At 51.7% G+C, this 21906-nt stretch overlaps 2 protein-coding genes across 11 annotated transcripts in view; one reads left to right on the plus strand and one right to left on the minus strand.

Annotated features, from left to right (window-relative positions):
• SDHAF2 (succinate dehydrogenase complex assembly factor 2) lies at nt 1-9263 on the minus strand. The gene is made up of 4 exons (XM_031941734.1): nt 9181-9263; nt 5605-5828; nt 5384-5493; nt 1-316 (listed from the first exon to the last, which is right to left on the minus strand). Exons 1-4 carry the CDS (start codon nt 9205-9207, stop codon nt 186-188), a joined length of 492 nt encoding a protein of 163 aa, XP_031797594.1. The 5' UTR covers nt 9208-9263; the 3' UTR covers nt 1-185.
• Nucleotides 8598-21906, plus strand: part of CPSF7 (cleavage and polyadenylation specific factor 7) — a 25400-nt gene continuing 12091 nt past the window's right edge. For 4 of the 10 annotated variants that reach the window (XM_031941723.1, XM_031941720.1, XM_031941721.1 and 1 more), the window contains exons 1-9: nt 8602-9298; nt 9981-10085; nt 14844-15062; nt 15880-15983; nt 16304-16476; nt 19018-19432; nt 19789-19952; nt 21200-21368; nt 21687-21854. In XM_031941723.1, the coding sequence (XP_031797583.1) occupies nt 9062-9298; nt 9981-10085; nt 14844-15062; nt 15880-15983; nt 16304-16476; nt 19018-19432; nt 19789-19952; nt 21200-21368; nt 21687-21849 (1749 nt within the window). In that variant the 5' untranslated portion in view covers nt 8602-9061 and the 3' untranslated portion in view covers nt 21850-21854. The other 6 variants (XM_031941725.1, XM_031941726.1, XM_031941724.1 and 3 more) reach the window with 6 other exon arrangements.

The following is a 21906-nucleotide window of genomic DNA, read 5'->3' on the forward strand; positions in this document are numbered from 1 at the left end:
GGCTGTGCAAGCGGACACAAGGAGTCCTTTTATTACAAGTGATGCGAGCGACATGCTCTGGGAAATGGGGCCTTCTGCAGTCGGGCACGGTGGCGAGCAGCAGCAGAGTATTGGCAGTCAGGACCAGGGCCTGATGCTTGTCCTTCTAGGGTCCTGCCCTGTGCCGGGCAAGGCCGGAACATAAGTCAGGTCGGTTTCTCAAAGAGGTACTCGAGATCCGGGGCCCGCAACCTCTGCTCTCTATTCTTGTTTTTGGTAAAGTCTCTCAGCATCCACATGACATCATTTTCGAAGATCTCAGGGGCTGGCTTTGCTTCTGCAGAATAAGAGATGGCAAGGGGGTAAGAGGCAGAGCCCAGTCCTCTGCCATGAGCAGCCCCAGCCCCTCAAACTGAGAGGGCTGAGCATGGGACTGAGGATGTTTCCCCCTTGTGTTCAGCAGGTATAAAACTCCCCAGCCGGTGCCTTTTTTTCAGAGAGGGACTTTGAGGCAGCTATGGGGGAGGGAAGTGGGAAGCGCCCAAGTGGACAGCATTGAGCCTGCCTGGAATTAGGGAAGACCCCAGTTCACATCAGCTTCTTCCTAATTGTGTAACTCTGGGCATGTCAATCCACCTCTCTGCCTCAGCTTCCTTAACTATAAAATGGGGATACTAAAAGCACTGACCTCACAGGTTTGTTGAGGATTAAATAATATTTGGAAAGTGCTTAGCACAGTTCCTGGTGCACAGTATGTGACATTTGCTATTATTATTTGCTGTGGTGGTTTATTATTATTATCACTTGCACACAGATGGCACTGAGAAGATTGGAATTGATTTTGTCATTTTCTTATCAATCCTATTTATAAGTAGCTGTTTTCATTCTGTGAACTGCCTAGGTCATGATTCTTTTTAAAAAAATAATCTTTTATTTTTTTCTAATTACATGTAAAGAGTTTTTAACATTTACTTTTATGAGATTTTGATTTCCATTTTTTCTTTCCCTCCTCCCCAAGACAGCAAGCCATCTGATAGGGATTATATATTAAATGCATCATGTTAAACAAACTTCCACATGGGTCATGTGAAAGAATAGAACACGAGGAAGAAAAAAAATAAAATATAGTGAAACAATATGCTTTGATCTGCACTCAGATTCCAAAATCCCTTCTCTGGATATAGAGATTTTCTATCATGAGTCTTTTGGGATTGTCTCGGGGGACTGTCTATCACTGTTGATCATCCCACAGTGTTGCGTTTCCTGTGTGTGCTGGATCAGCTCATTCCATTTAGCATCAGTTTATGTAAGTCATTCCAGGTTTTTCTGAAATCCAACTACCCATTTCTTCTAGAACAATATTCCATTACATCCACATAACATCTTGTTCAATCATTCATCAACTGATGGGGATCCTTAATTTCTAATTCTTCCCCAGCTCAAAGAGAGCTGCTATAAACATTTTTATACACGTGGGTCCTTTTTCATTTTTTAGTCTCTTTGGGATACAGACCCAGTAGTGATACTGTTGGATCAAAGAATATGCAGTTTTATAGCCCTTTAAGCACAGTTCTAAACTGCTCCCCAGAATGGTTGGATCAATTCACAACTACACCAAAGGATGCATTGGTGTTCAATTTTCCCACAACTTCTCTAACATTTCTCATTTTCCTTTTCTGGCATATTGGCCAATCTGATAGATAGATGTGAGATGATACTTCGGAGTTGTTTTAATTTACATTTCTCTCATCAATGGTGACTTAGAGTATTTTTTTTCATGACTATGGACAGTTTATCTGAAAACTGCCCATTCATATCTATTGATTATAAGTCATGACTCTTTGTTTCTGCACTTAGCTCAGTCTTCAGCTGGCCTATAATGTGTTAAGTTTAAAAGTCCAGCTTTCCTGCTCATGTTTTGCTAATCTTGGGGACTGTGAGAAAGTGAGGGATTTTAGACCTGTTATCTTTATGCCACGCAAGCTATCCTCCAAGGGATGTCTGCTTTGCTATTTAAGAGTCTATGATGCCAGGGAAGCTAGGTGGTGCTGTGGAGAGAGCACCAGCCCTCAAGTCAGGAGGACTCAAGTTCAAATCTGCCCTCAGAACTTAACACTTCCTAACTGTGTGACCCTGGGCAAGTCACTTAACTCCAATTGCCTCAGCAAAAAAAGTCTATGATGCCAAAGAAGTCATAAAAGAAGGAAAAGGACCCACGTGTGCAAAAATGTTTAGCAGCTCTTTTTGTGGTGGCTGAATAAGCTGTGCTATATAAAGGTAATAGTGTGATTGTTTCAAAAAAGTTGATGAACAAGGTTTTTAATAAGGCCTGATGCACAAACTGATGCTGAATGAAACAAGCAGAACCAGGAATACACTATACACAATAACACCAAGACTTTGTGACAATCAACTACGAAAGACTTGGCTCTTCTCAGCCGTTCAGCGATCCAAGGCAATCCCAGTAAGCTTTGGATAGAAAATCTGCATTCATAGAACAGACAGAATATAAACAAACACATTTTATGTTCACTTTTTTTTCCTTCTCCCAACATGATTCATAAGGAACTATGTTTAAAAAATGAATGCACATGTATATCACACACACAGTCTTGAGATACACCTCACATCTGAACTCAAATAGAGAGCATTTTTTAGTCTCAGGAGAGGACATTATCCCCCATTACCAAACTTCCAATCATGCTGTTCCCTATACCTCAGCTGTCACCAACCACGCTGTCCTTAATGCCAAGGTGTCACCTACCCTTCTCTGTAAGAACTGTTCTTTTACTCAGCATCTCTGGCATTAACAGAACAAAGCCGCCGACCCATTTATTGACATCGTACGTGCCAGAATCTTGCTCTGAGATCTGCCTTAGCTCAGCTTGTTAAAACTTCAATTGCAACAGTGCTTATGGACAAACAAATCACATAGCTAGTACCTGGGAAGACTGTGCCAGCTACTTTCATATTCTAAGAAGCCCTTTCTGAGAACATCAGTCTTGCTCCTTTGTCTCTCCCTGTTGGATAGAAGTTCCTTGAAGGTGGGGCTTTTCTAGCTTTTTAAATGTGTCCCCATGTGGAAAAATTGGGACACTGATGCACTGTTGGAGTTGTGAACTGATCTAGTCGTTCTGGGGAGCAATTTGGAACTATCCCCAAAGAGTTATACCCTTTGACTCGGCAATACTATTAGTAGTTCTGTTTCCCAAAGAGATTAAAAATAAGGAGAAAAGGAGCTATTTGTACAAAAATAATCATAGCAGCTCTTTTTTTTTTTTTTTTGTGGTTAAGAATTAAAAATCAAGGGGATGTCCATCAATTGGGGAGTGACTGAACATGATTTGGTATTGATTATAATGGAATATTAAAAAAAATAATGTTGCAGTCTGATTTCAAAAAGTCTGGCAAGACGTGAACTGTAGAGTGCAAGAGAACACTGTACAGTGACGGAAATATTATAAGACGAAGAACTGCGAATGATAGTTATCCTGATCAAAGACAACTTCAAAAGATTCATCATAAAAAATTCTTTCAGGGGCAGCTGGGTGGTGCAGTGGATAGAGCACCAGCCCTGAAGTCAGGGGGATCTGAGTTCAGATCTGGTCTCAGACACTTAACACTTCCTAGCTGTGTGATCCTGGGCAAGTCACTTAACCCCAATCGCCTCAGGCAAAAAAAAAAAAAATCCTATCAGTCTCCAAAGGAAGAGCTGAGGCAGTCTGAATGCAGATAGAAACATACTATTTTTCACCTTCTGTATTTGGTGTGCACATGTTACATTTTCTTTGAGTCTGTGTTTTCTTTCATATCATGACTAATATGGGCATATGTTTTACATTGATTAAAGATGCATAATCTATAACAAAATGCTGTCTTGGGGGGAGAGGGGGATGGAGGAAGAGAAAAAAATTTGGAACTCAATTTTTTATTTTTAAATAAAGTTAAAAAGTCTTTAGATGTAACTAGGGAAAAACTTGTTATTAAAAAAAAAAAAAAGTATCCCCAAGATTTAGAACAGGGCCCCGCACAACTTAGCACTTAACAAATGCTTTTTCATTTTTTTGTTGTCAACAGAACAATGGCGATATTCATGCTTAGTTCTTAGGCAGCACTGACTGCACAGTGTTTAAAAACACTGGTGTGGTTTAGTGGAAAGAACCCTGGGCTTGGAAGTGAGGCAAACTGAGTTCCCATCCCAGTTGATAACTTGTGACAGGGGTAGCCTTGGACAAGTTCCACTACTTTAGAACCTCAATTTCCTCATCTGTAAAATGGGGACAAATTCGAACTCCCAGTCAAGTGTTTTGTGAGCTTGAGTACTCTGGAAATGTAACCCAGAGCTTGGATAATAAGGTAGGAAGAGGAGTTCTCTGTCTTTGGGTTCCCTGGTATGCACACCTTTCCAGAAATGCTCCAGAGAATTAAGTTAACATGTTAGAGGCCTCTGAGCTGGACTTAGCGTAGTCTGATCACCTTGTTTACATCTAGGGATACTGAGGACCAAGGGGCTAAGTGATCTTAATCACAAGATTTAAGTAGCAGTAACTAAGTAAGAAGAATTACATAGCAGAACCTGGATTTGAACCAAAGCCAACTCTTCACAGAATCTCTGACTCTTGTTCTTTCTTGGACACTAGCGGCATCCAAAAAACTACAAGCTATTATAGGAGTCTTCATATTGACAAGATCACAGGTTCTCCAAGTAACAAAATATATTATTTTATGCTTAGCCAACAAATTAAACAGAACTTGTCTGAATCAAAAGACAAGGCTCAAACATAAAATAGGATTAATTTTTAAAATGTTGTTAGCCTGTCCCACAGGCTGCCTAAAGGGCACCAGGCCCATCTCACATGGAAGTCGTAATCACATTGGCTGGAGAACTAGACCATCTGGGTTTGCAGCTTGGCTTGGCCACTGTTCATGTTAGAGCTTCATCAAGTCACTGAAACCCTAAGGTAGGTAGGCCCCCCCCCCCCCCCCCCCCCAGCTCTAACCGGTATATGGTGACGCCTTCTATGTCCATGTATGTGACATGATGGGGACAAATCAAAGCCCAGGATTACTGTGTCTACTCTCGGAGTTGAACTACAAGGGGCAGCTTGATACCCTGGAGAGAGCCAGGAGTTACTCTCTAAGACTCTAGTTCCTGTGATGTAAACCTAGAAGTTAGAGCAGATAACTGCTGAAATTCACTCACTCTAAAAATCACGGGTTGAGCTCTGGTCAAGAACCCAGGAGAACACAGATTTCAAGGCAGAAGGGCCTGTAGGCCTTCTGGTCCAACCCTGTCATTTCACAGAGGATGCCTGGCTCAGAAACAGCTTGTGACAGTCACATTGGAACCCAGGTCCCTGGTCCAGGCTCAGAACCCCAGGACGTGACTGCCACGTGGCAGTACCTGTTGCCCAGTAGAAGATATCCCAATCATTGCTGGGCTCATTGATCAGGCGGTCATAGAGGTTCAGCTGCCTCTCCGTCATCTGGTGCAGATTCTCCTTGGCAAAGAGACTAAAGGAGGAGAGTAAAGACGGTGATTCAGAGGGGCTGAGTGGTCCCAGGCATCAAGACCAGGTACCACCTGTCCTCTGACAGGTGGCCCAAGGGCTCCCATGTCCCTACCTGAGGAGGATGCAGTTCTCCAGCATGCCCCGCTTCCTGCTCTCATAAAGCAGGCGAGCCCTCTTAGTTTCAATGGGTTCGTCTGTTCGCTCTTCCCATGGGGGTAAGGAGATTTCAATCATATCTTTTTGAGAGTCTGCAGGGCTGTCTCCTCGATAAAACCGTCTTGACAATGAACTACTCACGCAGGGAGATAGAATACTGTCCCTGGACAAGGCAAAAAGCTGGAAGAAAAAGACAAACCCAGAACGAATCAAGCTGCATGTAATGCCATTCAATAAATGTTTATTAAATGTCTACTATGTGACAGGGACTATACACTTAAAGGAACATGCAGATTCATAAAATATTGAACTTAGATGTAACACAACTGACCACCGGAGGGGGAGGAACTAGAGACACAGGGAATAGTTAGCTACACTCCTCCAGCTAAGAAATGCTCTAATTCAACAACCTATAGCTGTTAGGTCAAGACCCAGTGCCGAGTATCAGGCAAAACCCAAATAGTCTCTGGTTAGCAGGAACTCCATTCTATAGAGCAGGGGTCCTCAAACTACAGCCTGCGGGCCAAATGCGGCAGATGAGGACGGATTATCCCCCTCACCCAGGGCTATGAAGTTTCTTTATTTAAAGGCCCACAAAACAAAGTTTTTGTTTTTACTATAGTCCGGCCCTCCAACAGTCTGAGGGACAGTCAACTGGCCCCCTATTTAAAAAGTTTGAGAACCCCTGCTATAAAGGGATATAACAGATGAACAGAAAAACAAAACCAAAGGGCTCTTGAATAAGAAACAAACTAACAACTCTGGGGGGCAGAGGAGAGGAGAAGGTAGAAGGGGCATGAAGAAGAGGTCTCTGGAAGGCAAGGATAAAGAGGGGATGATGGTTTGCATGTGAACGGATGCCTGGCAGTGTGAGAAATACACCATTGAGGGAACAGCTAGCTGGTTGTCTGGCTTGGCTGGAATAAAGAATGTGTTAGGGGACGTTGTGAAATGAAGTCAGAGAGCTCCTTTTTTGGTTCTTTGTATATGAAATGTTAATATTTGATGATGTTTGTCAAATCCATAATAAAGGGGTCAAAATAAAAGAAAAAAAAAAATTCAATGTGGAAATCCACCAGATTGTGGAAAGATAACTGAAATTTGGCAGAGGAATTTGTAGTTTCTCCTAGAGGTAAAAGGTAAAGGATTAATAGCTAAGGTTTGAGAGCTGGAGAACAACATAGCCATGAGGCGTGGAAGATGGACCCAAACAGATAATAGGTGGAGAGGAAATTGTCCAGGGTAGCAGCAGGAAGGGCCAGAAAAAGGCAAATATTCATGCGAAGGGAGAAGAGAGAACAGATATCAAACACTATGCAGACTTAACAAGCCTTTAGACCGATCAGATAAGAGTAGGAAGACTCGTCAAGGAGTGCTCAAGGTTAGGAGCCCAAGGAAACTGGATGTGAAAGATAGTGGGGTCTGGGCAGAAGTCGTGTTGCTGAGTGGCAGAAAATTCAATTTTGAGTCAGAGAACCAGGATCTGACCGTCCCACTGGACATTCTCTGGCCTCTAGTCTCCAAATATAAAAAGAGCTTGGATGAGATAATCTCTAGGGGTTCCTTCCCAGTCTGAATTCTAATCTCTGACCGTCCTATCAGTCGCGTGACTCCCTAAATCCTCCTTTGGAGTTGGAGGAGCAGGCTTCAGAGCCAGGTCCATTCCTTCTCTCATTCTCTGGGTTGATTAATGGTCCAAGGGCAGGCACAAAAAATCCAAGCTCCGGGGAGGGTTCTGAATGAAAATTGCTCTAAATCACTATTAAGTGGCAGAGTTGACAAAAAGGGGAATGACAAATGCTTGGAGGAGAAGCAGGAATTACCGTCTTTGACCCAACAAGACCCCTCCGAAGGCAGTGCTCCAAAGGTCAGAGAAAAAGGTCCTGCACAGACAGAAGTGTGCACCAGAGCGATGGGAGGTGCCCCCCCTTGGGAGACTGGCAGAACGAGTCATGATACAGGAAGGGAAGGGAGGACTTTTGGGTCCCATTTGTACACCTCTCAGGGGCAGCCCGTGGCTGTAGAACAAGATCACCACAGAGTCAAGGACGTGCCAAGGGCTAGATCACAGGCCGGGAGGAGGAGCCTGCCATTAGATAAGCAAGTCTGGATTTGCACTCGGGCCCGCCTGCCTCCGGACCAGTTTTATGTCCACCCACCAGAATTTCTGCAAGAAACCAAACCGCCTGAGGACTGAGGGGAAAGAAAGCCATCAGACCCTCCAGAAGGGACGCTTTGGGGCAGTTTGACTGCGGGGAGAAAAAATCAATGCCCAACTCAAGGGCAAACCTAAAAGCTAAGCCCCTGCCTAACAAAAGGGCGGGGCCGAGCGCTCTCTAAAGCCCTTTCCCCTAAAACTCCGAGAACTGTCCACAGGTGAGAAGGGGGCGCCCCTGGGCAGACTGCCCTAGGGCCGCCCCTCCGCCTTAGTCACCCCACAGGGCTGGGCCACATCTTTCCCAGCTAGTCCCGGTTTTCTACCCGTCCTCTGCCTTCCCATTCCACCGCTATTTGCATCTTAAAAGAGCCCCTCCCCCAAGCCGGAGTGGCGGTGAAGGGCTAAAGCTCCCATCCCCCACCCCGGTGGGGCAAGGTCATGGAAGGGGCCGCAGAGGAGATCAAGGCCCAGGCCCAGTCTTTTCCAGGGTCGCGGACAAGGCCTCAGAAGGGGACCCCTCGGGTGACCCCACTCAGCGCCGTCCGGCTCGTCCGCGCCGGGGCCTTTCCCGGCAGAATGACCAGCGGAGGGTTTTATGGAGGAGACAACCGAGGCACCCGGGGAGAGGGGACCCAGCCACGGTCCCTCGGCGCGGACGGAGCCCCTCCAAGGTCTCCCCCCCCCAGGGCCGCCCGGATACAGCGCCGAACCCCGGCCGGGCCCGCGCCCGCTTCTCCGCCCAGTCTGATCCCAAGCCCGGCCTCGCCGCCATTTAGCAGCCCCAAGGGCTCCGGGAACACAGAGACCCGAACAGCGCCTGCCCTCCGGGGTTCCAGTCTAGTGGGAGACCACGTGAGCGGGCCGGGGGAGGCTTCCGGTCCCCACGGGATCCGCCCCGAGGCTCCAAGGACTGGCGGGTTTGGGGCTTCCAGACGGCCTGCTCCGGCAGCGCGGCGGGAGAGCCCCGGGGGTTCCGCTATCGGGAGACACAGGCCCATTGGAGGGAGAGACAAACTGAGGCTCGGAGCGGCCCCTAGGGGGCAGCACGCACAAAGCGCTTCGCGAACGCCCAAGGACGTCACGTCCCGCGACCCTCGAAAACACCCCGGGAAGACTGGCCCCGGGAAGACTGGCGGAGCAACCGAGGCGGGCCCACGAGCTTGGGTGCGGCCGTGCCGGAGCCGGGATTGCATCCACCGTCTGCCTCCGGGTTCGGAGCTGGAGAGGGCAGCCTGCCCGGCCCCTCGCTTTGCAAATGGGGAGGTCGAGGCCCGACCGAGGAAGGCGAGGCTCCCCGGGCCTTCTCTCCAGGCAGGGCCTTCTCTCCGGGGCTCCGCGACCTCCCTCCGCCCGGCCTCGGTCCGCTCTCCTCACCCGAACTACAGCCGCCGCCGCCGCCATTTCCGCTCAGGCCTGGCCGGAAGCGCTTCTGCCCACCACATCCGGGTTCCTCGCGCCGGCCCCGACGCACCCGCGGAGCCTCGGACCGGAGGTGGGAGAGGCGGGGCCGGGCGCGCGTGCGTGTGCGTGTGTGCGTAAGGCGGCGGCACGCGTGACGCCAGCGCGTGGCGCGGGGGGGGGCGCGGCGGCGGCGGGAGCAGGGGGCGGGGCCTGCGGCCGGGCAGAGGTTCGCGCGCTTCGGGCCTAGTCCGGACTTGCCGCCGCCATATTCCCGGTAACGGGGGCGCGCGGCGGGGGGCGGCGGGGGCCGGGGCGCAGAGGTGGGAGCGCGGAGGCGGCGGCGGCGGCGGGGCGGGCGGGGCGCGGAGGGCGGGCGGCGGGGCAGGGCCTAGGCCCAGGGACGGAGCCCGCGCTGAGGCGGTGGCGGAGGCGGCGCTGGGGCCCGGTCAGTCCGGGGCGGCGCGCGGGGGGGAGGGGAAGAGGAAGGGGGGCCGCGAGCGCCGAGAGACCCGGCGGGAAGGCCTCATGAGAGCTCAGGCAGCGGGCGAGAGGGGGGAAGGGCGGGCAGAAGTCGGGCTGCGTGGAGGACGGACTCCCCCCTTCCCCGGAGACAGCGGGCAGCGGGCGGGACTAGGCCAGGAGCCGTGGGGGGGTGGGGGGGTGGGGGGGAGGCGGGCTGCGGGGAGGGGAGGCGGGCTGCACGCAGAAGCCCCGTCGGTGGATGGGGCGCGCCGGCCCCAGCACTGACCCGTGTCCCTCTCTCCGGAGCGCAGAGGCAGCACCGCCACCTTCCTTCCTCGCGGCGCCCCCGGGGTCTCCGAGCCATGTCGGAGGGAGTGGACCTCATTGATATCTACGCGGACGAGGAGTTCAACCAGGTGAGGGATCCCCGCGACCCCTGACCCCGGCTGGGGGGGAGTGGGAAGCGGGCGCCCGGCAGGAGCCGGGGGGGGGGGGGTTCCAGCACCTGGCCCGAGGTCACGGGACCCCCGGGGGCAATGAAGGGGGTGAGCCCTGCCCCCTCCCCCCGGGACGCGCTGGGGTCCTCCCTCCCCCGCCCCGCTACCCCAGGGGCCTCCCTCCCCTCGGGACAACAGAGAAGGAGCTCCAGCGGCTGGGGGAGGGGGCGGGCCGCCTGCCGGCCTGGGCAGGAAGATCGTTGGAGGGGAGAAGGGGCGTGAGGGCAGACTTTTTTTTTTTTCCGGAAGAATCTTATTGGGATGTGGCTGAAAACTTTAGTCTCCGTCTCCGGCCGCGAACGCGCGCCCCGCTAAAACGTAGTCCGTTGCGTCCTGGCCGGAGTTCGGCCGGCGCCTGGGCCCCCCTACGCCCCCTGAACCCCAACTAAGTCCTCGGGGAAATGGAAGCGACGACTATTGGGTCTAGAGCCAGAGGGGCCGCGGGGTCTGGGGGCGCGGCCACGGCGGCCAGTCCGGGTTTGGGTGGTGGGCCCCTCCCACCCTGCAACGTGCCTGACTGGGAAATGGGAGCAGAGCCCTGGAGGCGGGGCCGGCCGGTTACCGCGGAGCCCTTGGGGCTGCCCCTGCCCCCAGCAGGGAATGGGGCCCGGCACGCCGGGTGCTGCCCGCGTCTCTGCTGGAGGGACGAAACTTTGGAGCAGCTTTCCTGCCCGGAGTCCTGTCATTCAGAGTTTAACTTGCAAGAGCCCTTTTGTAGCTCGCTGGAAGACCCGTGGTGGTTGGGGGTGCCCCTGCCCGTGGGCCCGGAGAGCCCCGGGGCTTGTGGCTGAGAGAGCTGTCTTGCAGCGGGCGGGCTCAGGCTGGTCACTCTGCCCGATTGCTTCCTGGGCACCGGGACCTGCCGAGGGAATACCCACCCAGCCCACGTTGTTGGAGGCCGCCAGAGTAGGTGCCCGCTGGGCAGGGCTGGCTCAGGCCCAGGACTCCTTCCCATACGTACTGGCCCCCAGGAAAGAGCTCGGTGTTATTCTGTGACTGTCTCTTGCCTATCAGGCGGCAGCTTGCCTTCCCCCTGCTGTCCTTGGAAATCCCAGCTTTTCAGAGGTTTTCTTTGTTTTCTGTTTGGGAATTGGGGGTCCGTGTTAGCTCCCTTGACCTCGGGAGAGGTGCTGGAAGAGCTTCGATTTCCTGTGTTTTGTGGGTAGGTCCCAGCCCGGCGGCTCACCATATGTCCCTGCTCAGCCATGGACGCCAAGCGCCCTGACAGCAGAAGCTGTTGTAAGCTTGGGTTAGTAGCGGGGCTGCGGGCCCAGGAGAGGATGCCCTCTGTAAGTAAGGCAGGGACGGAGCCGTCTGGGAGATGGGCCCTGCTCTGCTCCCCGGCCTTAGGAGGAGGTGTTTATTTGATTATCATCCAGGCAACATGGAGGCCGCTTGTTTATGTCTGGGTACCTGTGGGAGGCTTTACTCTGCTGCATTCACTCACACTTGACATGTTTCTGGATCGTAGATGTTGCTGCTTAGTCCTCATGTGGGAAGGAACCTCATCCTCTGGCCTCAGAGATGTCTGATAGCACTTATTCGGGGCTTGCTAGGTGCCAGGCACTGTTTGCTTTGTGCAGGTCAGGGTTAACCGAGAAAGAGCATTGGGGTGATTGCGCACGCTCTGTCAGGGGCAGAGTGTAAACCCCAGACAAATCGTTTTTTGGCGGTTTTGTTTTATTTTTTGTGTTGGTATCCTATTGTCCCTGGCACGTAGTAGGCACATAACAAACGTTTGTCAGTTGATTGATGTTTAAAAATATTCTTACCTATAACCTTTTGAAGGTTTTTGACATCAAACCTAAACAATGCATTACATGGAACTAAATGACCAAGATGATAGCTAATTTGGCCCCACCTAACCACAGCACATTTCCATTTGTATTTGTTGCTGTTTCTGATGTTCTACTCCCTTTCTTCACACACCCACCTGTTTTTGGTAAGATCTTAATCTACTGTCTTGACCGCTTCTCTTTCTTGTCCTGTAAGATACTTTTAATTTTTAAATTTTTGATTTTAACTTTTTAAATTTTGTTTGGTCCTTTTTAAATTTTAGTCAGCTGGACTATACACTTTAAAGAGAATTTTGAACTGTTTAGTGCAGGAAACAAAACACTATAGAATGTATACCCCTAAGTGAATATCCTTTCATTATATAAGGCAGAAAAATCAAGAACCAAAGAGGGAATTTGAAAGTCAAGATAAGCTTGTGATGAAAAGGAAGAGAAATAAAAATAATGGAGGAAGGGAATAATTAGTTGTAATCTGCTCACGTTTTTTGTGGTCTCATCTGTAGCTTAAAAAAAAGCTAATATATTTATGCATCACCTTTACCTGCAGATGTAGCTTCCCTTTCCCTTCCCCAAAAGTCATACCTTGTAACAGAATAAAAAAGAAAGAGCAGTTTGATAAAATTAACCAATGTATCAGGAAGATAGCATGGAGTGTGGTGAATGGGGAGTATTTAGAGATCTGGCTTACAAGGAGCTTAGGCAAGTCTGGCCTCTATTTCCCTTTCTATAAAATAGAAATTGAACTAAATGATCTTGTTCAATCTCTGATCATGGGATCAGCTATTCTCACCTCCAAATTCTATAAAGGAAAGGTAGGAGTTTTATATATATATATATATATATTTTTTTTTTTTCATCCCTTCCCTGGAACAGGCTTCTCCTTTCTGTTCAACTATGTTGTTGACGACATGTATATTCTTTTGTTTATCTTGTCATTTGACATCTATTCATGTAAGTTTTCCCTCAGAATTCTTCATAATCCTATTTCTTTTAGCCATGTTGTATTAACTATGTACCACAGTTCTGTCATTCCCCACTTGATGAGTATCTATTTGTGTCCAATTTTTGTTGTTTTTTGTTTTTGCTATTATAAAAAAATCCTCTTGTGAATATTTGAGTGTTTATAGGACTTAGTGTTCTCCTTAGAGCATATGCATAGCAGCAAGAACTCTGGGTCAGAGTTTATTGGACATTTTATTCAGCTTTGGCTTAATTTCAACTTACTCTTCACAATGGTTGAGCCAGTTAATACCTCCTCTAAGAGTGTGTTTGCGAGCATGCTTCCCTTTCCCCTTCATTGTTGGCTTTCTCCAATTTTTACACAAAAAAACCAACCAAAAAAACAACAGCCGGTACCTCTCCCAGCCTGTTGAGTTACTGTAGCACTTGACAGAGAATATAACTAAGGCATCTCACTTATCCAGCCCCAAGGTGTGTGGCGAATTGGGGGGGGGGGGGGGGGGGGGGGGGGGGGGGGGAGGCAGTCACCAGTCATTGGTTTCCATCTCCATGATCTTGTAAGAACTTCTTGTCTCTGGCCCCGAAGGTGAATTGGTTTCTCTCCAGAGCAGTAGTGCCAGCTCCCTTCAGGAAAAGCCTGCTGGGCTTTGTTGGTTACTTTCTAGATTTAGCTGTACCACAGGGTAAGTCAGGTTTTCCAAATTTCCTCACATGTGACCTTCTAATAAAAGCCCTCCGTAACATTTCTGGTCTGGGTGTTCGGGTGCGCGCCTCTGCTTGCAGCATTATAAAACGTCTGCTGTCTGTCATCTCCTTGGAGGTGCCTCTCAAGCATGCTCCCGTGTCTGGGTTAAATGCTGCAGGTCTGAATAGGCCAGAACAGAGCTGGGGGTGGAGGTGGGGGACTTCTCAGTGACATTGCTTCTGCCTGTTTTATTTTCATGAACTGATAAATGATTTTTGGAAAGAAGAGGCCATTTTTTGAGCTTTAAAGTTTGTGTCATATTTCAAAAGTATATTTAAGCCAGGGATTCCTAATTACTTTGGAATTGTACCATGCTAAGGAAACTGCCCTCTTGGTCCCTCCACAGAGGTGTTTTTTGACATTTGATACATTAAGTGATTAGTTTGGGGCCTTCTTAATTTATTTTTAAGAACTTCATGATACAGTGTGAGATAATTTTGAGTGTTGCTAATGGGTTTCAGAATTCCTTATGGAAGCTTTGTGTTTAGAAAGCATTGATGATGTTTAGACCTTTGGGGAAGGGCGTTTCATTTTGTTTCCTTGTCATATAGAATCCATATCTGACCACCAAGTAAATTTTATGCTTGTTATTGTCCTCTTTATGCACAGTGTACCTACTCAGCATCACTGTCATTGGCTAAAAGCATTAGAGATCATACTAGCTATGCATGAAGAGATTTTCTAAAACTGTTTAAATTATTGGGGTGGTTCTTACCTACGTGCTCTATCTCACAGGAAAGTCAGTTTTGTAGTTTGTCCTAAACAGTCCATCAGAAAGCTTGCCCTTTGTGAGTTATTCTATTTAGATGTCAAATGAGGTGAAGCAGGAGAAACAGACTGGAGGGGAAATCCTCTCTCAGGTCAGTTCAGCAGAGGTCTCAAGAACTGTAATGGGCTGAAGTTTGAGTTGATGCACTGAGGTCTCAAGTGAACAAAAGTTGCTTAAGGTCCGGGGCTGTGTCTTGTCTGTCTGGATGCCCGGCACCGTGATAAAGATGCTGCTTGATTTTTGAGTTGATGGATGAAGAATCTGTTGGGTGCAGCCCAGCTTGTTCTAAGTCTGCCGACAGGCAGTCCATCGACAACAGCCTGAGCGATGCTTTCTGGTTGTCTGCCCCACAGGATTGGTGAGCTCCCCGTTGGGGGAACTCACTCGATTCACCCCTCATCCCCTAGGACCCAGAGTTCAGCAATGCCGATCAGATCGACCTGTACGATGACGTGCTGGCCGCCAGCTCGCAGCCTTCCGACGACCGAAGTAGCAGTGCCGAGCCACCGCCTCCCATCCGACAGGAGCAGTCTCCCAAGCCCAACAGCAAGTCGCCGGCGATCCTGTACACATACAGTGGACTGCGGAATAAGCGAGCCGCGGTCTACGTGGGCAGCTTCTCCTGGGTGAGCCTGGATAGCCAGCAGCGAGCAGGGTGGCCATGGGACAGACTAGCGCCTCCTAGAGCTGCCTTGAGGTTGGTCATGGAGGGGATGCCATCTTCAGAGTCTACTCTCAGATGATCTCTAGTCTTGAGAGTGGGGTCAGGTTGGATCCGCCTCTGGGCGGAAAATCCTCAGGACTTGAATGGTGCTGGAGAAAGCAGTGATTGAGTGGGTGCGGCTATTTCTGTCATGCTTGCCGCCCCTGACCCTGGGGCTTTATATCTAGCAGGGTCATCTCTGGGACGAGCTTTCAGTGAACACCTTGAACTCTTGGTGGTCATTAGATGGTCCTGTGATAATGGTGGGTGACGGGGATCAAAGGCCCTCGTAGCTCTAGTACGCTCTGGGTAGGTGGTGACTCTTGTTCTGCCAAAGTCATTTCTGTTGTATGGTTTGGGCTGGTGGGGGTGGCGTGGCCACACGAGCAGCTTTCTGTACTCAGGGAAAAGCTCCTGGCTGTGGTTCCATGTTGCTATTCAGGAGAAGACTCGCAGTCTTGCAGTAACCACCCCTTGCACTGATGGTTATTAGCCAAGGCACTCTGGAGGCCATGATGAATCGGCCTGCCTTCACCTCTGGAGCGGGGAGGGGGGCGGGACGAGAGAGGATTTTCGGGACACTTGCCTTGACTGCAACAAGACTGGTTTGGGGCCTTGTAGGGATGTTCGTTGGGGCCGTGGTGGTGACTGGAGTTGTGGTTTCAGGGACGGGGGCTGCTAGAAACCTTTCAAGGAGCTCTCCAGCCTCTGACTTCTCTTTTCTGCTTTACCTGTCCCAGTGGACAACAGACCAACAGCTGATCCAAATCATCCGTTCTGTGGGCGTCTATGATGTTGTGGAGTTAAAATTTGCAGAGAATCGAGCCAATGGCCAGTCCAAAGGGTAAGCACCGAGCCGAAGAATTTCTCTTCCCAGCGACCCCACCCCTCACCCCGAGAGTCTGTGTCATTCTGGATCCCCAGCCAGATGTGGCTAATCCTGCTCCACCTCTGCGCCCACGTCCTCCCAGCCAGGCCAGTTTGGAGGCGCTTTGTGCTGAGCTGTGGAGGGAGGTTCTTTGAGGGTCGTGAAAATGGGAAGGCTGGGCCAGCCCCTGGCCGAGCCTTCTCCAGCTGGGGGGCTGCCCAGGACGTCCCCAGCGTTGGCAGTCTCCCCCTGTATTCAAGTGGTGGTTCTCTCTTGTCTGCTCTTTCCTCCTCAAGGTATGCTGAGGTGGTGGTGGCCTCTGAGAACTCTGTCCACAAACTGCTGGAGCTTCTGCCAGGCAAGATTCTCAATGGGGAAAAGGTGGACGTGAGGCTGGCCACCCGGCAGAACCTGTCGCAGTTTGAGGCGCAGGCTCGGAAACGTGAGTGCGTCCGAGTCCCAAGAGGGGGTACGTGGAGATGGTCTGTATGAAGGGGGAGAGAGGGGAGGGCTTCTGCCACGGTGTGGGATTAGCCTGCAGCGTAAGGGAGGCGGGGGGCGGGGGGCTCAGTCTCTGGGAGGATACCAGGTCAGCCCCTCACCGGGTCCAACAGAGCACACCGCATGCTCAGGCAGGAGGAGTATGGCACCAGGGCTTGGCAGAGCGGGGTTCTGGGCCTACCTCACACCGAAATAAGCTGTGGGCTCATTGGACAGATCAGTCAATTTGGGCCTCAGTTACCTCGTCTGTGAAATGGGGGGTTGGACCAGATGGCCTTTAAGGTTCTCTTCAGCCCCCTAATCCTCCAGTGCTGGGAATTAGCATCCGGGAACACCGGATGGAATTAGTTGAAACCATCCTGGGTTGTACTGTGGAAGTAGTTTAGCGAGCAGGTTACTATCCCACTTGTCTTTAGGAGCAGCCACCCAGAATGTAATTTCTGTCAAGTGAGCTGTAACTGTGGAAGTTGTTCTGTGTCCAGAGGGTTTGTAGAAAATAAAGCCGGTGCTGTCGTAGGCTCGGTACGAGCAGAAGGGTGGTCTGTATGGAGAGCCGGAGAGTCTCTGGCATCGTCCGGGGGAGAGGGAGCCCCGAGGGCCAACCTAAGCAGCCTGGTCCGCTTGGCAGGTCTAGCTCAGTGGTGGAAACGGGGGTGTCGGGCTTCTAGAGCTTGATGCCAAGATCCCTTAAGTTCATCTGACTGTACTCACCAAGCAACCTTCTGATCTTAATTTGGTTTCCCAAATAGGCTCTCCTACTGGGAAGAGAATGCGCTGACCAGCCGACACAAGTATTCCGGTCCGCTTGGCAGTTATATTTCTCATTGTAAATTAATAAATTGGCATTCTGATTTATGAATCAGTCTCTTGTGAGTTTGGTTAGCGTGAATCAATCCCCCAGGGTCCGATCACCCCTGGGTGAACTGATAAAACCGAGTTTCTGAACCTGCAAAAGCTGAGGACCAGACCCTGGACTGTGGGGACAGCCACCCTTCGAGGTCCAGCCTGAGACAGCCAGCCGGCCTCAGCCTTGCTTAGCGACAGCGGGGTCCCTGAGCATTTTCCACCACTGTTTTAGGCCCTGCTTGCCAAGCTCAGCCTGCATTGGGTCTCGTCCCCAGGCCCAAGGACGGTCCCCTGGCTTTTCTATAGGAAAATAGCTCTCTGATTAGACTTGGAGCTTTTGGTTCCTAGGGGTTTGGCGCCTCGTGTTCTGGGCTGGAGTCCCACTCCTCTTCCTCAGCCGCTTAAGCCTTCCGAGTCCCTTTGGTTCATTTAGAGATTCTAGACCCGACCCCTCCCCCCACCCCACCCCACCCCCGGTCCCAGGGGAAGCAGGCCCGATCCTCTCTTCCCGCTTTACTCTTGGGGGACTAAGATGGTGGATGCCGTGGCAGTGCTTTCTGGCGGCCATGTCTTCCACGGTGGTCTCCGGAGGCGGAGCTGCTGCCTCCTGTGGAGCGGCTACTTTGGGGGCCTGTGGACAGCTTGGGCTCCAAATCTCCCAGGCCGGAAAATTGTTGCCAGGAAGGGAAAGTTGAAGTGTTGAGTCTGTGAGAGACTGAGGTTCTTAAGATGTGTTTACTGCCTGAGGGGCTCAGGTGCCCCCCGCATCGGCCTGCGGAAGTCGGGGCCGATGAGGCGGCCAGGCTGATTAGATCTCTGGTGTTTGTGGTGAGGGGTGCTTTGACCGCCATTGCCCCTTCCCGTGTCCCTTTTCCCAGGTGCCTCACTCTGCTCTTGTGGAAATCCTCACTGGGGGCAAGGCAAGAGAAAGGCGTCCATTGCAGCATTCTGGGATCAGGGCTTCCCAGCCAGGGACACAGTTTCTGAGGACCTCTGGGTGAAGCAGCTGAGAGGGCTCCAAGTCTTCTGTGGCCCACTTGCTTCTTTCTTGGGAGTCAGGGGGCTTGAGGTGGACTGGTGGGCCTGTTGACCCTAGGCTATGTTCTATGGGCAGGTTCTCATGACAGCCTCCTCTTCACCCCTTCTCTGTTCCCACTGGCACCCCACCCTTCCCACCCCGGTCACCAGGTTCTTGTCCCGCTCCATTTGTGCTGTGGCAGGTGACATGTTGGTAGGTGTCAGGAAGATGAGGATGCTTTGGCAGTCACCCAGAGGAAGATCGTGGGCTCGGTTGGAGCTCTTGTGTCGACTCCATTTTGCTGAGTGCCCCTGAGCAGGCCTTAGTTCTCTTGCTGGGCCCCCTTCCTTCTGGAAGGGGGGGGTAACGATGCTTTTGTGGAGTTTAGGGGAGTCTCAGGGCAGAGGAATGACTCATCAAGCACACTCCCCAACCCTGAGGTTCCCAGAAAGGCTTTACAAAGAAACAGGAGCAGCAGAGCCTGTGGCCTCGCTGAAGTGTGCCTTGAGGTCCCCTTAGCAGAGTCCGTCCTGGCCCCCCTCACTGCAGGCACTTTATGGGGGCCAGCCCCGTGCTCGGCTTGGACTGTGCTGGGGCTGTGTCTGGTGCCCAGGGCAGTGACGCTAGCTCTCTCTTGCTTCGTAGGAGTTCCGCCGCGGGCCCACTCCCGAGATTCTAGTGATTCTGCTGACGGACGGGCCACACCCACCGAGAACCTTGTGCCCCCACCCCCTCGAGTGGACAAGCCCCCCAGCGTGCTGCCCTACTTCAGCCGCCCTCCCTCAGCTCTTCCCCTGATGGGTCTGCCCCCACCACCCATCCCGCCCCCGCCACCTCTTTCCTCAGGCTTTGGGGTCCCTCCTCCGCCTCCTGGTATCCATTACCAGCATCTCATGCCCCCGCCTCCCCGACTGCCTCCCCACCTGGCTGTGCCTCCCCCGGGGGCCATTCCACCTGCCCTGCACCTCAATCCCGCCTTCTTCCCCCCACCAAATGCTGCAGTGGGGCCTCCGCCAGATGCTTACATCAAGGCCTCTGCACCCTATAACCACCATGGCAGGTAAGGGCTGCCCTTTGTCCTTCTGTTGGAGGGGAGTCCATGGGGCTGCCCAGGCGGATGGGACCCTCGCTTTTTGCTCGTGCATCTCTGTGTGGGACCCCTGCCACCTGACTTTTGTATTGCCCTTCCACGGGGGTTCTTGTCGGCTGCTCGGCCCATGCTTTGGGCTCATCATTCACCCCGATGGGCTTGATGAGTGTGGGATGCCTATGAGTTGGGGGCGGGGGTTGAAAGTGGGGGACAGTGTCAGGCTGTTCTCACTGGGCGGGGGAGGGGAGGGGGTTGGAGGAAGTGACATGTGAACGAGAGATCGCTGCAACATCATAACCAATAAAGTGCCCTGCTGTACGGTACAGATCTAAGTGCCACGGGCGGTCAGGGATGGTGTTGTCTCCGTGCAGCCGAGAACTGGGCCCCCCGCCCCCGACAGTGTGCGAAGCCGAGTTCGAGGAGATCATGAATCGGAACAGAGCAATCTCTAGCAGTGCCATTTCCAAAGCCGTCTCTGGGGCCAGTGCAGGTAACTGCTTTTGCCTTTGCTTCCATCTCCTGTGTGTCTTCCCTCCCTCGTCCTCTGCAGGGATTTTGAGAGAGAGAGACACTTCGGGGACAGGTTTGCATTTAGGCTTCTGTCCTATTCCCAGTGTGTTTGGGGAAGGTTTTTTGCTAGGCTAGAAATCATTCCCAAATGTCCTTTTGTGTACACAATCCAACTTGGCACCGGGACAAGTGTTCGTATTCCACTTCTGCTCTGGGCTGTGGTGGGACGTCTCTGCCTCGTAAACGTCTTTCTTGAACAACGGACCAACTGATATCGGCAGAGACAGAGTACTCTGGAATAGCGGGACTCGATCAGATTGGCCGTTTCAGGGTAGATTTCTGACCGGCCGGTCACAAGGTGACCAAAGGCCATCTCGGCTGGTACGGATCGGCCTCTGGGCCAGCCAGAGTGGGGGGGAGGCCTGGGTCCTGCTGAGCTCAAGCAGCGGGGCCGGGCAGTCCCGGGCTGGGCAGTGCAGTCTCACTGCCATCTCACGGGGAGACTTGGGGTGAGTAGGTGCCTGCACGAGGCAGGTGTTCGTTAAACAGATGTTTGTGTGTTAGTGTGCCTTTCTTGTTCCGTGTTAGGTCCAGGGCTTTGGGCCAGATTGACAACTGGGTGCCAAGAAGAACATTGGGCTGGAAACCTTAGCATCATCCTTCCGGGGATGGTCTTTTCCTCATCAAAGTGCCCCCCCGCCCCGCCCTCCCCCAGGCTGTTCCCACCTGCTAATGGGGCTTAGAGGCAGGAGGAGTGGGCTCCATTTTCCTCTCCTGAACTTTCTCCTAGAGAATCTTCTCTCACGTTTGATTAAATCTTTATCCCGTTTTCTTCATCTCCTGCTGTATTTCTTGACTGCTCTGTACTTCCCCGTCTCTGGTCTGTCCTCTTCTTGCACGACTAGCTCCAAGTCCTCCTTTCTGCTCCCTCAGAGTATCCTCGAGACCTTGTTATTCTCGGCAGACTCCGTCCTCGGACTCTTTCCTCTCTTAACTTGCCTTCCGTCCCAAAGGGTCCTGGCTGAGGTGCCGTCCCCGGCTCTCTGAGCACGAGCCCTGTGCTGGCCGGGGCCAGTGGGAGCTGGAGGGCCTCGGGACTGGTCGGGCAGTCCTGGGACGTGCACGGGCATCCCGCTTTGGCTCGGCTTCCGTCTCCTCCCTCTTGGTCCGGTTTGCTTCCGTTGCTCTCCTACTCATTCTTGGCCTTTCCTACCCATCCCGCATCAGGGGATTATAGTGACGCTATTGAGACGCTCCTCACAGCCATTGCTGTCATCAAACAATCCCGGGTCGCCAACGACGAACGTTGCCGTGTGCTCATCTCCTCCCTAAAGGACTGTCTTCATGGCATCGAAGCCAAGTCCTACAGTGTGGGTGCCAGCGGGAGCTCTTCCAGGTGAGTTCCCGGTTGCTCTGCTGGTCTCCCCACCCCTTTGGACCCCTCCTCAGGGTGGGGGAGGCCCTGACCTCTAGGAGGAGTTCTGGAAGTCGGAAAGTTTTTATTAATGATTGTCACAGGCTAGCAAGGAAATAACGGAGGCAGCTGCATTAAGAAAATAAGTTGGAGTTTGTATGAGTTTTATATTCTGACATAAATGGAGACTTTAAGTCAGATGCTCAGACAGCCAGCGTGCCAGAAAAGCTCTTGAACATCTTGATGAGAATGCCATTGAGCCTCTCTGCAGAACCCTGAAGGAAGAATCTTTTCCAACAGGAAAAGACACCGGTCCCGTGAGCGATCACCTAGCCGGTCCCGTGAGAGCAGCCGGAGGCACCGGGACCTGCTCCACAATGAGGATAGGCACGAGGATTATTTCCAAGAAAGGAATCGGGAACATGAGAGACACCGGGACAGAGAGCGGGACCGGCACCACTGAGAAAGGTGAGATTGGCTCCACCCTGGCTACATTTCTTTTGGGGTTTCTGGGGGTGAA

The sequence above is a fragment of the Sarcophilus harrisii genome, chromosome 6, assembly GCF_902635505.1.
Source record: "Sarcophilus harrisii chromosome 6, mSarHar1.11, whole genome shotgun sequence".
NCBI lineage: Eukaryota > Metazoa > Chordata > Mammalia > Dasyuromorphia > Dasyuridae > Sarcophilus > Sarcophilus harrisii.

Coding starts and splice junctions, on each gene's coding strand:
- SDHAF2 (XM_031941734.1), bottom strand. CDS start 9,207: ATGGCGGCGGCGGCGGCTGTAGTTCGG. Junction 5,829..9,180: donor CGGCGGCGGCTGTAGTTCGG/GTGAGGAGAGCG, acceptor TTTTTCTTCCAG/CTTTTTGCCTTGTCCAGGGA. Junction 317..5,383: donor TATCTTCTACTGGGCAACAG/GTACTGCCACGT, acceptor CTTATTCTGCAG/AAGCAAAGCCAGCCCCTGAG.